The sequence below is a fragment of the Oncorhynchus gorbuscha genome, linkage group LG25 (genome assembly GCF_021184085.1).
Source record: "Oncorhynchus gorbuscha isolate QuinsamMale2020 ecotype Even-year linkage group LG25, OgorEven_v1.0, whole genome shotgun sequence".
Classification (NCBI taxonomy): domain Eukaryota; kingdom Metazoa; phylum Chordata; class Actinopteri; order Salmoniformes; family Salmonidae; genus Oncorhynchus; species Oncorhynchus gorbuscha.
The window spans coordinates 14,658,137-14,672,583 of record NC_060197.1 but is presented as its reverse complement, the minus strand read 5'-3'; the positions used below and the strand labels follow the sequence as shown (position 1 = coordinate 14,672,583).

The window sequence follows — 14,447 nt, the reverse complement described above, 5'->3', positions numbered from 1 at the left end:
CTTTAGTCTAATCATTTTTCCCTAATCTCCAAACTGTTCCTGTTTTGTTTTACCATGGTTATACATGTATTACATGTTTTACCATGGTTATACATGTATGTATTCCATATATCTTCTGTAAGAAACACACTTCAATCTAGCCCTATCCACCGTATAGGCCAATTCCCACCAATGTAAAGGGTTAGGTTTAAGGTAAGGGAAAATAGGTTTTTGAATGGAAATCAATTGTTTGGTCCCCACAAGGATAGTAAAACAAACTAGTGTGTGTGTGTGTGTGTGTGTGTGTGTGTGTGTGTGTGTGTGTGTGTGTGTGTGTGTGTAGTGTATAGTGTATGTTGTCTATGTCAATAGGTCAATAAAGGATACACTGAGCCTCGGCCTGGTAGATGGTCTGGTCAGGCTGGTTGACGTGCTGCATGGCGATGGCGTGGGGGAACTCGTTCAGCATGCGCTGCTGGAAGGCCTCCAGCCTCTCGTAGTCATGGCCACGGCACACAAACTCCTTATTCTGCAGACGAGGCAGAGAGCATCAGAGGCAGTACAGAGACAGCACAGGGGTTATCATGACATCTAGTGGACAGTTGCAGCATCTGCAACGGCTACAGTGTCTCGAGGTCAAATCTTCTAATGATGTAACTTCAAAATAGGACTTACACACTAACACTAACACACACTAACACACACTAACAATTCCTATGAGGTTGCTTTTGTGTTACGTTGGTTATGAATGCATAGTTACGAGTCCTTTTGAGGAAACTAAGAGGCAATATACTTCATGAGCAACTTGCTTAGAAGTGCAGATGGAAATTGGGAGAGCAAACGCCTTCAAGAGCAGTTCTTTGGCCTCTAAAAGGTCCTTTCATTAACAAAACCAGTGGTAAAACAGAGCGGTACCCTTAGGAAGAAGGGGAACTTCTTGCCATAGAAGCCGACCCTGAAGAACTCTGGCTCCAGTCTCTGTTGGTCCATGATCTTATCATACAGCGATGCCTCCATCATCTGTCAACAGGAAATGTCAGGTTACAAAACACGATTAGGTTATGTCATAACTGGTCAGGGATCAGTCAGCGTGGAGATATACCGAGAAGATGTAAAGTAACTCACCCTCATCTTGCTGAGGTTCCTGTAGTCGTAGTACGATTCGTACTGGTCCGCCAGCTCTCTGCACAGAATGATCCCGTTCTCCCAACACTGAAGAAACAAAACACATTATCACATTAACAATGGTCACATCTCAATAGGAACGTGTTTTCGCCTTTTCATTTCTTTCACATTCGCAGGATAAATATTCAAGGGAAGGAAACCTCTTTAGAATATTGAGATGCTGACAAAACATGTCAAATGGCCTGCAGTATGAGGACACTGGCTGCAGTATGAGTGTTGACCACTGGGTGGCGGTAGTGTACTAACAATAACCGTGCCAACTGCCAAGGCAGACCTGCAGTCACCATGCAGGTGCAACACCCAGCCACCGTGCTAATGAAATGGAAGCTTTCCGTTCCTGCTGTGTCTTAATCCCAAGGCAGCGGCAGCGAGCAGATGGCTTTGGTCGTGAATTCACAGGGAAATTGGGCAAAGAATAACGGGGGAGGACATTTTGAATGATTCAGCAGAGAAATAAAGTAATGGGAGTTGCTGAGCAGAGCATTCAAGTAAGACTGCCCTTTTAATTACGACACTGTTCCAGGGTGATTGTTAATGGAGAGTGTGGGGAAGGGTGAACGAGAGACAGAAACAATGAACAAGAGATAAAAGAGTGAAAGAGTGAGACGGAGACAAAGGGAGTGAAAGAAAGGGTGAGAGAGAGAGAGAGAGAGAGAGAGAGAGAGAGAGAGAGAGATCCCACCTTCCCCCTGTCAAAGTTCTGTACAATGGTAAGATGGAGGTACTCCTTCCTCTGCCACTCGCTCTGCATGGGGTAGTTGAGGAACTCTCTGAGGGGCCTATCGGACCACTCCAACAGCTCGTCATACAACAGAAGCGTGTAGGAGGCCTCTGTACAACACACAACAACACCACATAGTCATGGTTATGCCAAACCCTTGAGCCCACGAACAGGCACACTCACAGCCCAAACATAGCATTCACACACACACTTCATACATGGCTTAATTTACAGGCCATGTTTTACAGTGTACCTGTGTAATTCTGTGCTTTCAGGTGCAGTTCGTACAGCTTGTGTATGTAGCGGATGTACATCTCCTCCTTGTTCAACTCAGTTTTGTAGAAATTCTAGAGACAGCCAACGGGGGGGAGAGAAAGAGAGAGAGAAAGAGAGAGAGAAAGAGAAAGAGAGAGAGAAAGAGAAAGAGAGAGAGAAAGAGAAAGAGAGAGAGAAAGAGAGAGAGAGAGAGAGAGAGAGAGAGAGAGAGAGAGAGAGAGAGAGAGAGAGAGAGAGAGAGAGAGAGAAATAGAAAGAGAGAGAGAAAGAGAGAGAGAGAGAGAGAGAGAGAGAGAGAGAGAGAGAGAGCAAAGTGTGCAATTGTTTAACAGCTACTGAATAGTAATGAACTCTGTGCTATCGGTCCACATGAACAGGTGCTTTCAGGCTCCTAGTGCTTCGGTCCGTTATGTAAGATAAACCTGCAGGACTGAAAGACACCACGCACAAAATAAATCCACCGGGTTGGCATGGCAACAAAGACAACCCAGAACATTGTGTATTGTATGAGCGGGCTGTGAACTATTTGAGCCCTGGTCTAAAAAGCACGATCATCATAGCAACTTTATCATCACTGGGAATGGAACAGAAACACAGCCCTGGTCCTGCTCTCTTTACACAATAGTTCAACGGGACAAAAGGCTAGCAACAAATAAATGGGGTTTCTATGGTGACAGGAGAGCAGTGATTGAATCTCTTCAAGGGCCACAGGGCGGGGAGAGACTGTCACTGACCAGCAGACTGACGGTGCAGCCAATCTTCTTCCCATCCACCTCCCCCAGCTTCATGCAGTCCCTGTAGTCCAGCAGCCTCTCCATCAGACGCGTGACGGTGGCGATGAGAGAGATGCCACTCTCCCTCCACGTCTCCCTCTCAATCTTCTTCAACAGACTGGGAGAGAGAGAGAGAGAGAGAGAGAGAGAGAGAGAGAGAGAGAGAGAGAGAGAGAGAGAGAGAGAGAGAGAGAGAGAGAGAGAGAGAGAGAGAGAGAGAGAGAGAGAGAGAGAGAGAGAGAGAGAGAGAGAGAGAGAGAGAGAGAGAGAGAGAGAGAGAGAGAAATAGGCATAGAAGAAAGAAGAGAGCAAGAAAAAGAGAGAAGTCAGAGAAAAATACAGAAAAAGAGAGCAATAAAACTCTTCATCCTGCTGTCAATCATGCGGTCCTGTATCCCAGCAGTAAAGGAATTCCCTAACAGTAGGACAACACACTGTGTGTAGAGTATTGGAGTGTCTTACCTAGGGTACGGACCAAACAGAGGGATTCTACTCCGGGAACGCAATGGCAAAACAAATGAATATTAATAGATTAATAATATCCGCACACACTCACACAAGTTAGTTCAGGGTTAGTGATGTCAGTCAGGGAGAATACTTGTGTACAGCCATAAAGGCTCAAGAGTGTCTGCACCCCATGTTATGGGAAACTTGACCGATATACTGAAATAAGCTGTATCCAGACCGCACATGTAAAAGACTGTGGTGGTGGAGGGAGAGCAATGTAGCGGCACGAAGCTGTGCAGTGTTCGGCACGTGCCCTGGTGGTGGACAAGGCAGTGACACATCATATGGATGCTGGACTGTACGTACTGTAAATGAATGTCGCCTCATGCTGAGCTCTAACCTAACGTTGAAACTTGTTTACAAACTAGTTACAGTGCTCATAAAGCAGTTATAACACTCATATAATAGCTCATAAAGCATATACATCTCAAAGCTGGTGGAACATTCATAAATGGCCCAATTGATGTTTGACATAAAGTGGGACTATGATGTATGGGCTTGCAGTGAGATAGGGAGAGGATTGCATGAACACTGCACAGGCTAACAACAATAAAACACTCTCTCTCTCTCACACACACACACACACACACACACACACACACACACACACACACACACACACACACACACACACACACACACACACACACACACACACACACACACAACAGCACCTAGCATGCAAGGTGAAGGGACCAACCTGAGTACACATACTAGGAGATCTCAGAAAGGAGGCGTGAAGGAGTATGGATATGAGGGGAGGTGCTTGTCTGGAGTACTCAAAACACTTCCCTTTTCCCACCCTTCCCTCCCCACATACATCCCTCCACGAGTCCTCCTCCCTTACTCAATACAACACACAGACAAACTGATTCTGGTAACGACGTTTACAGTACGGCGTGACTGTATGCGTGTTCCCTCCGACTCACATGCTGTTGAAGAGCTCTCTGTACGTCTCGTCTCCTTTGCCTTCTGACATCAGACTGTCCAGCTTGTCGATCAGCTTGGCCTCCACCTGACGTGAGAACAGATTGTTTATGTAATCAATCTATATCAACACACGGATGCCACCATTGGGCACAGTCGGTCTGGTCTTGGTGGAACTGCAATATATGTAAAGTGCCACCAGGGGGTGCTAGTGCGGGTCCCAGCCAGTCCAGTACCAGAGCTATATGACCTGCAAAATACGGACGGCTCTGGCCCATTACCTGTTTGAAGTTTCCGCTCCTCCTCTGCTCCCAGTCCATCATGTCATGGAAGATGGGGATCATGACGTTCCTCAGGTCAGGCTGGGGAACCAGGGTCACCTCCAGGAACGGACCTATCATCGCCGGGATGAAGTTCAACTTGTGCTCACCTGGAGAGAGATGGAGGGAGCAGGAGAGAAAGAGAGAGATCAACTACGTTCCCCTGAGAGGCGAGCAAGAATCCAACGACGTGACACAGGAAGAGAACGAGAATGTGACTGTGTCGTACCCAAGTTCTGCCACATGCTGAAGATCTCACAACCCATCATCACCCTCATGTCCCCATACCTGTACAACGAGATAACACCAGAGAGCGCGAGGTCAGAACAGGGCCAAACCCAGGATGTGAAAAGTGAAGAAAGTTAGTGAGTGTGCATGTAGAGACAAGACTTACTTCTCCAGTACCCTCTTCCTCTTGGATGGAGAGAAGGACTCCAGTTGAAGACAGGGCTGGTTGATGAAGATGACGGACAGATAGAAGTACGAGTCCCACACCTAGGGAAGACGCATTAAACCACATTATAGCAAGTCAATGACAGGTCACTACATGCTTTTTCAAGACAAAACGGATGTTAGTAGCTCTTACCTTGTAGTCAAACTTCTCATTCAGGAAGTTCTTCCTCAGAGCATCAGAGAGGTACAGGACTGTTGTTATGATGACACTGAGAAATAGAGAGAGAGAGCATAATGAGATTATGTTGATAAACCAGACTATAACCAGACTATAAACAGGTGTCAGCTAATGATGAGTAATGGAGGCACACCATTTTGAATCAAATAGGTTAGCTACTGCAAGGGGGGAAAGGGGTCTTACTTGTTGGTGACCAACCGCATGACAGTCCAATCTTTCGGGAACATCTCTGGCCGAATCAGAATGCGGAACACGGTGAAGATCTGCAAGAGGAAGTCCTGAAAAACAGAAAAAAAGAGCACACGACATTTACTTTGTTTAACAGCAATTGCCATTCAGCACATCACCAAACTGTGAATCTAAAGTAATGTATTCAGAGTGGGAGTGCATTCATGATATATATAGTGTGCATTTATGGAATTCCTTCCTATTACTGTGAACTTAGTGACCCCATTTCAACATTCCTATCTCTCCATCCCACCTCTTCCTCAACCCCTGGCATGACCGTTCCACATTACGCACGCGCGCACACGCACACGCACACGCACACACACACACACACACACACACACACACACACACACACACACACACACACACACACTCCTGCTACTGACTATGACACGTAAGCCGAGTCATCAGTCAGATTCTGCTGAGTGGTGTGTGTGTGTCTGTGTGTAGCCTTACCCTCAGGTCATCCTTGCTGGTGAAGGTCTGCAGGAGCTGCTGGTAATGTTTATCACTCATCTGTCTGAGGAGAGCCAGCAGGCATGCCACAAACTCCCCCTGTAGAGAGAGAGAGAGAAAGGGAGACCGAGAGAGTGAAAGAGAGAGACAGAGAGAGAACGAGAGAGAGAGACACACAGAGAAGAGAGAGAGAGAAAGACAGATAGAGAGAGAGAGAAAGAAGAGCAACAGCTTTTAAAATCTGAGACATTGGCCACATATACTAGATCTAACAGTGAGAGAGATGGAAGACCATGTATCTCCATGGAAGACCTGTAAATACTACAGTCTGAACAAGCTGGGAGAGAAATGAAGTGGTTATTTTCTACTTGTTTAGGTGGTTTGACATTTGGCAAAATGTCAAATGGAAACATAAGAGAATGGTTTTCTCTAAACTCGGCTGTGGTTTAGAGCAGGACAGAAGCCCGGCTCTTTTTGACCACAATTTCAGTTTCAATCATTGACCTTAAAACCTCATGCTATATTTAGAATGACCAGCAGTTAGATACACACACATGCACCCACACACACACACACTAACCGTGATGTCTTGGAACTGCAGTCTCATATTGGTCCCGGCTGGTTGTGGTCTGTTAGTGATCTCAAGGATAGTCCTCATCAGGACAACCAGCAGACTGTCCACTATCAGATCCACCTCCTCAGAAACCACCGGCTCCTCGGGACACACACAAGTGCACATTAAGTTTCACACAGGTACATAATCATGCCTGAAGTTTGTACACACACATTACCTATACAGACAGTATGCAAACACAGGTGAGACAAAAAGATAGACCACTAGCCCATACTAGTCAGACCAGTCTTAGACAAATTGGACACACAATAGAGAGATAAAATATGTGTGTGTGTGTGTGTGTGTGTGTGTGTGTGTGTGTGTGTGTGTGTGTGTGTGTGTGTGTGTGTGTGTGTGTGTGTGTGTGTGTGTGTGTGTGTGTGTGTGTGTGTGTGTGTGTGTGTGTGTGTGTGTGTGTGTGTGTGTGTGTGTGTGTGTGTGTGTGTGTGTGTGTGTGTGTGTGTGATCCACATTGCCAGCCTGCTCGTTGAGCCACAGCAACAGAGCAACAGCAGAGGGAAACTAAGGCCAAGGCAGAGAGAGTCCATTTCCCCTCTCATCCTGACAGGAGAAGAGAGCCCCGTGTTGGACAGACAAAGTGATAATGAGAGAGAGTGTCAGGCTGGCACACTGGCTGCTCCTGCTGTCACTTCATCTTAGCCATGTTCACATCCCTGTCTTTCAGTGTTGTGTGTGTGTGTGTGTGTGTGTCTGTCAGAGTTGTGTGTGTGTGCGTGTGTGCATGTGTGTGTGTGTGCGTGCATGTGCGCGTGCGATTAGTTGCTTCTCAGCCAAACAGGCCAGCACCGTGTCAAGGTCACGATGAGACTAACACGCTCACAGGGACAAACTGCCACATCCACACTGTTTCATTGATGGATTCCAATTGGATTGTTTACTTGTTCTTGCACCTATCGGTTTACTTCATTACTTGTTCAATAAACCAGATTTATTGGTGTCTATCGTCAGTCTGGCAGGTTTTGCTAGTTTATTTTATCACGCCACGCAAACAAACAAAGCTTTATTGAGATGACAATACACATTGTTGTTATCAAATAAGGGAACAATAACATTTTTGAGCAATGCCTACAGGGCCTTGCAAATGTTTTCATCCCCCTTGGCATTTTTCCTACTTTGTTGCATTACAACCTGTCATTTAAATAGATTTTTATTTGGATTTCATGTCATGGACATACACAAAATAGTCCAAATTGGTGAAGTGAAATGAAAAAAACTTGATTAATTAAAAAATATATATATATTAAACGGAAAAGTGGTGCGTGCATATGTATTCACCCCCTTTGCTATGAAGCCCCTAAATAAGATCTGGTGCAACCAATTACCTTCAGAAGTCACACAATTAGTGAAATAAAGTCCACCTGTGTGATCTGTCACATGATCTCAGTATGTAGACATCTGTCCTGAAAGGCCCCAGAGTCTGCAACACCACTAAGCAAGCGGCACAATGAAGACCAAAGAGCTCTCCAAACAGGTCAGGCACAAAGTTGTGGAGAAGTACAGATCAGTGTTGGGTTATAAAAAAATATCAGAAACTTTGAACATCCCGCGGAGCACCATTAAATCCATTATTTAAAAAATGAAAGAATATGGCACCACAACAAACCTGCCAAGAGAGGGCCGCCCACCAAAACTCACAAACCAGGCAAGGAGGGCATTAATCAGAAAGGCAACAAAGAGACCAAAGATAACCCTGAAGGAGCTGCAAAGCTCCACAGCGGAGATTGGAGTATCTGTCCATAGGACCACTTTAAGCCGTACACTCCACAGAGCTGGGCTTTACGGATGAGTGGCCAGAAAATAAGCCATTGCTTAATTAAAGAAAAAAAAGCAAACACATTTGGTGTTCGACAAAAGGCATGTGGGAGACTCCGCAAACACATGGTAGAAGGTACTCTTGTCAGATGAGACTAAAATTGAGCTTTTTGGCCACCTAGGAAACCGTTATGTCTGGTGCAAACCCAACACCTCTCATCACCCCGAGAATACCATCACAGTTCACAGTGAAGCATGGTGGTGGCAGCATCATGCTGTGGGGATGTATTTCATTGGCAGGGACTGGGAAACTGGTCAGAATTGAAAGAACGATGGATGTCGCTAAATACCGGGAAATTATTGAGGGGAAACCTGTTTCAGTCTTCCAGAGATTTGAGACTGGGACAGAGGTTCACCTTCCAGCAGAACAAAGGCCCTAAGTGTACTTCTAAAGCAACAGTTGAGTTATTTAAGGGGAAATATTTCAATGTCTTGGAATGGCTTAGTCAAAGCCCAGACCTCAATCCAATTGCGAATCTTTGGTATAACTTAAAGATTGCCCCAAGAGACTTGCAGCTGTAATTGCTGTAAAAGGTGGCTCTACAAAGTATTGACTTTCTTCAAAGTGGAAGGCATGTTGTGTAAATCAAATTATAAACCCCCCCCCAAAAAATATATTTTAATTCCAGATTGTAAGGCAACTAAATGGGAAAAATGCCAAGGGGAGTGAATACTTTCGCAAGCCACTGTATTAACTGTGAGGTAAATCTCGATTAACCCAGAACCTCAAATCTTACATTTACATTTAAGTCATTTAGCAGACGCTCTTATCCAGAGCGACTTACAAATCTTGCACAATTTGTAGACTGTCCATGATTAACTGCTGTAGCTGTACTCACAGTGGTGACAGAGTCATCCTTCCTGATGAGAGAGAGCATGCTGGTGAGGATACGGGCACACATCACCAGGTCTCTCTGCTCCTGCATGTGGGCCTGCAACAGACGCAACACCACCGGGAGCAGGATACACCTCGACTCTGTAATACACACAAGTACACACACTTGAACATGAAAGTACACACACTTGAACATGAAAGTACACACACTTGAACATGAAAATACACACACAGACACAAAATTACTAGAAAGCATGACCTGCTCAAACACCTGTTTTCCTATTTTTCTCCCTCTCTTGGGTGTGATTTTAACCCCCCAGCCCGCCCACTGAGCAAGCAGCTAATAAAATGTTACCACAGCTATTTGTGTGAGTATATAATTACCATTAACTACAATTAACTGGCAAGTGTGCCTGTGTAGGTATGTAATTACTAGCAAATGTGTATAATTATGTGTGTGCGATATGCGTGTTTGTGTGTGTGCCTACACAACCCCCAAATGTTTGCTTGTGAGTGTTGCGTAAGTTATTCAATATTGTGTGTGTGCGGCCGTGCGTTCCTACCTGGGTTGGTGTACAGCTGGCTCTCCACGGTCTTGGCGATACAATGCAGCTTGACGGCTTCCAGAGGGCACTCAGCGTGAGCGGTGGCGGGCAGGCTGCCCAGCGTCTCCCTGACAAAGCCTGCCACCTCCCTCACCGTGAAGATCTTCAGCAGCTCCCCGTACACCGCAGGGAACGTCCGCAGGAACACAGCCTGGGAACACACAGACATAAACAGACACGGAATAAATATAGATATCTAGCAGTAGTACAGTAGTACAGGCTTCTACTTAAAGTGGCTTACAGTTAACACATAAGCTACTGTGTACTGTACAGCATGCGCCTTATGAGAAAATGTTACTCAAACCATATACAGTCTAGGTCTAGGACCCCAACACACTTATCTAGCATAGTAACAAATAGGCTACTGTATATTCAGTAAATGTGGCCCATGAGAAATCAAAACAATTATAACCCATGCTTAAACCAATCGTCTAGGACCCGGCCTGTACAGAAATACAATTCCACTTCAGTATAATAAAAGTTACTTTTATTAATCTTGATATCCCTTATATCTAACCTACGGTGCCTTCAGAAATGATTCATACCCCTTGACTTAATCCACATTGTGTTGTTTTATAGCCCCCCCAGATAGCATATGAACATGTCATAAGTAATGTCAAAATGTGTAACATTTCAGGAAATTAGCTTTAACAGTCGACGTTGAGCTCGAAAAACAGTCCAACTCCTCTATTTCCATTTTCAAACATAAATGGGGTGTGCCTTTTGTGGTTCATCGATGTGTTATTCTGGTCATGAGCGCTGCAACCGACAGAGCTAGTTTGTTAGCTAAGCTAGACACTGTAGCTAGCCAGTAACTCCTCCAGTATGTGCTGACGTCATTTCACAGGTTTTGTTTTTGGAACGGAAGCTGTAGAGATTGATAAGAAATCGTACTTCTCTAGCCAAATATCTTATTCATAATTTGTTTTTAAGAATTAAAATTACCAGGTATGAGGGTGCATTTATAGGTTATACAGTTTAAAACCGTTACTTTTGCAATTTTGTCCAAAGTCTACCTTTAAAAGTAACTGTCCAGTGTTTCCAGATTTCTATGAAACATGACCTACAATTAATTACAATATGAGTGAAATAGTTTTCCTTCCAGGAAAATGGTAGTTAAGTATGTTTTTTAAAAAACAGCTTTTGGAATGGTGTGGGCGTACCCCAACAACAGAATGATGTGGGCATATACCAGTCATTCAAAATATTCAAGCGAGTAGGCCGCTGATTGGCCAGCTCATCCTCTATAAGGAAATAGCAAGCATTTTTTAAATGGTCTGTCTGAGATGTGGGTTTTGAAGTGTTTGGCTACAAATATGAGTATATGATGAGTCAACAACATTATTTAGGTATAAGTTAACAGAATATGAACATTTAAAAGTGAGATTTTCACTGGAAATTTACTTTAAAACTGCAACATTTTCTCTCAGCATCATAGCATGTGTAGAGTAGCATGAGATGAGCTTTAAAAATACATGTTTTTTGTCTCTGCTCCATGGCAGATGTGTAGAATTGAAGATAATTAGATGTAAAACTACAAAATAAATCTCATCCTCATGGTAAAATGTGACGAATAGCATGAGATGAGCTACAAAATAGCAATTCTTTCTCTCTGCCCAATGGAAAAATGTGTATAAATAGAAGGAAATTAGCTTTAAAACTGCAACATTACCTTCCACTTATCCTTCCACTCATACTGTGTTTTCAAAATACCCCTCATATACCCCTTAAGAATGGCATGACAAGTCATGTCAAATTGTGCATATATTGATTTTTATGTCACAAATATCCCCGTCTATCTACACCCCAATTTTCAAACTTGACATATAGAGAGCTGCTCACAAACTAATGTACTGGGCTGGAAATTAAATGTATGTTCATCTCCAATCGCAATCCACTGGCCATCATGGAGAGTTTACCATGCGGGCACCATTCATTAAAGCCTCCAACACACCTAATCCAGCAGCACAGTGCAATACATGATGGGGGGGGGGGGGGGGGGATTAACATGGATTATGAGTGGCCTGACCTGCATTCTCCTATAGCCATTGTTCTGTTCTGTTGTGGATCAAGATGACAATAGATCAGCAATCAGCCATTTATTTTACTGGCTTGTGCCAAGAGTGCGTTCCGTTACTGTGCACTGTTGCTGTTCTGACAGAGAGCCTCTGTGCCTAGTTAAAATGATTTCCCAGCGGCACTGGGAGGGAGGAAAGGTGGAGCAGCGTGATGACACCAGGGTGAAATAACAACACACACGAGGTGAAAATAACAGCGCAGTGTGTGGTAAGGATCTCCAGCAGAGAGTGTGAGCCAGAGTGAACGGTCACTCACGCAACGGGGTGTACAGACAGACTTTACGGGCCAGGTCATTATCAGCTGGGTCCATTAGGGAGGGCTGCTGCGGGAGTTTACACAGCTAAGTGTGCAGCAAACACACACACACACAAACAGACAACACACCGACGTACACATACAGCCCAGTGGTTTATATCCTAGTGTGCAACCATGATTTAGACCCACACATTATCTGTGGACGGCACAAGGGTAAGACAGGCTGGAGGCCAACAGAGAGCCACTGGGGAGAGATGATTATTAAAGAGAGCAGGGACACACACACACACACACACACATAAATAATGTATTACTGTAGATTAGGATCAAGATTATTTGGGGGAAGGAGGACAAAGGGGTCTCTGGGGTATAATAAGCACATCAGCAAACACACACACACAGACGCGCACACACACACTCATACTACTGTGTGTGTCTACAAACAAAGACATCAGTTTAAGACAGAGGCACGCAGACAGGTGCGTAATTCAGATTATTTGTGGGTAGCAGCTTTGTTTTAGTCTTCTTCTTTTAGGTTTCATGCTGTGCAGAACCCCAAGACAAAGCATGAAATATGAATGACCAAGTATCTCCAGGGCTTTATATCAGCATGAAATTCCATTAAAAGCATTTTCTTACAAATCAAACTGAATTAAGTGGGATTGCTTGAAATTTAAACGGACGCGGACACACACACACACCTGTTATTGCCTATGCCATATAAAGCAAGACAGACCAGGATGCAATGTTGATAACCTCAGTGCTCTCTATCAATCATATGGGGCATGTTTCATGTCTGCACTGAGTCAGGCTACTGTGTCAATGTCACACGCGCGCGCGCGCACACACACACACACACACACACACACACACACACACACACACACACACACACACACACACACACACACACACACACACACACACACACACACACACACACACACACACACACACACACACACACACACACACACACACACACACCTGTGTCTGCGTGACAGGGCTGGTGATCTTGTTCTCCTGGGACAGGAAGAAGCGGATAGACATGAAGAGCTCGTGGATGCAGCAGCGGAACTCCTCCTCGCTCTGACCCCCCGTGGCGAGAGCGAAGAGACGCCGGGACTGGATGATGTACTTAAAGATGTACTCCGTGGCCTGGGGGGGGCGACATAAAGTAACACCCAGTTACTCCCTGACAATATCACTCATCCACCATAACGCTAGACACCACTGATATTAAAACATAATGGGGAAAACATATTAGTGTCGTTGATGTGGGTCCCTGCAATTATGTGTGCTACTAGGCCATTAAAAGTCATGTGTTCTGGAGATGTTGAACACCCAAAGTGTAGTATTTCCACTTTTTTAAATTGCATGCAGCAAAAATATGAGAGCGAGGGGCGAAAAGAGACTAATGAATGCTACTGAGGGATCCTCAACACACGCTGAAGAGGATGCGTGTGCGCGTGCGCGTTCAGGTGCACACACTCACCTTGAGGACCTGCTGAATGTGATCTTGGTGCTCGGCGTCTACGATGCGATCCACGTACCACTTCAGTACTTTGATCAGGTCCCTGTGAAAAGCACACATCTAGCATCAACTACTGAACTCGACCTTCCTCTGCGATCACAATGCATTTCCACCAACAATCCAAGCATCCACCTACCTATTCCAGAGACACAACACACAAAGAATGCCTTGGTGTAGCGTGAGGTAGCGCATGTCAAATCTTTGTGTTAAAAATGTATGGCGATGGTGTTCATGATCAAACAATGTCTAGGGCTGAACAACCCTTCGGCTGTGTTCTGTTGTACAGCAAAAGAAACAGAACACAAGGGTGGGTTTATAAAATGTCTGTGTGTGGCTGTGCAATGGTGTGACCACAACACTTCAGATTCACACGGTGTACTGTATTAACATTAATGGCCAGGTTTGAGAAATCACACACTTACAGATAATTGAACAAAATCACAAGAGACATTATGAGTACAAGCAAAGGGAAAATGATGGAGAGAGCAAATGGTACAGTCATTTCCACAGATTGAGCATTTGTGTGGGAAATGTTTTTGCCTGATTCTCTGTGATTGGACTGTGATTGCATGTTGATTGGTTTTCCATTGGGTACATAGTGTACTGAAGAGACAGCCACCATTTTGTTGGAAATAATCAGCTAACGAAGTGTACAATGTTATTTCTGGGACTGAAATAGATACACAA

At 44.7% G+C, this 14,447-nt stretch overlaps 1 protein-coding gene across 1 annotated transcript in view; it reads right to left on the bottom strand.

Annotated features, from left to right (window-relative positions):
* Positions 1–14,447, bottom strand: part of LOC124013791 (dedicator of cytokinesis protein 4-like) — a 150,657-nt gene that overhangs the window by 37,706 nt on the left and 98,504 nt on the right. Inside the window, 19 exon segments of the mRNA XM_046328315.1 lie at positions 367–508; positions 895–999; positions 1,105–1,191; positions 1,847–1,995; positions 2,139–2,232; positions 2,896–3,052; positions 3,397–3,423; positions 4,371–4,456; positions 4,650–4,798; positions 4,918–4,976; positions 5,083–5,183; positions 5,275–5,350; positions 5,503–5,597; positions 6,007–6,105; positions 6,587–6,721; positions 9,292–9,428; positions 9,851–10,043; positions 13,214–13,384; positions 13,722–13,803. Of these exon segments, the coding sequence (XP_046184271.1) occupies positions 367–508; positions 895–999; positions 1,105–1,191; positions 1,847–1,995; positions 2,139–2,232; positions 2,896–3,052; positions 3,397–3,423; positions 4,371–4,456; positions 4,650–4,798; positions 4,918–4,976; positions 5,083–5,183; positions 5,275–5,350; positions 5,503–5,597; positions 6,007–6,105; positions 6,587–6,721; positions 9,292–9,428; positions 9,851–10,043; positions 13,214–13,384; positions 13,722–13,803 (2,144 nt within the window).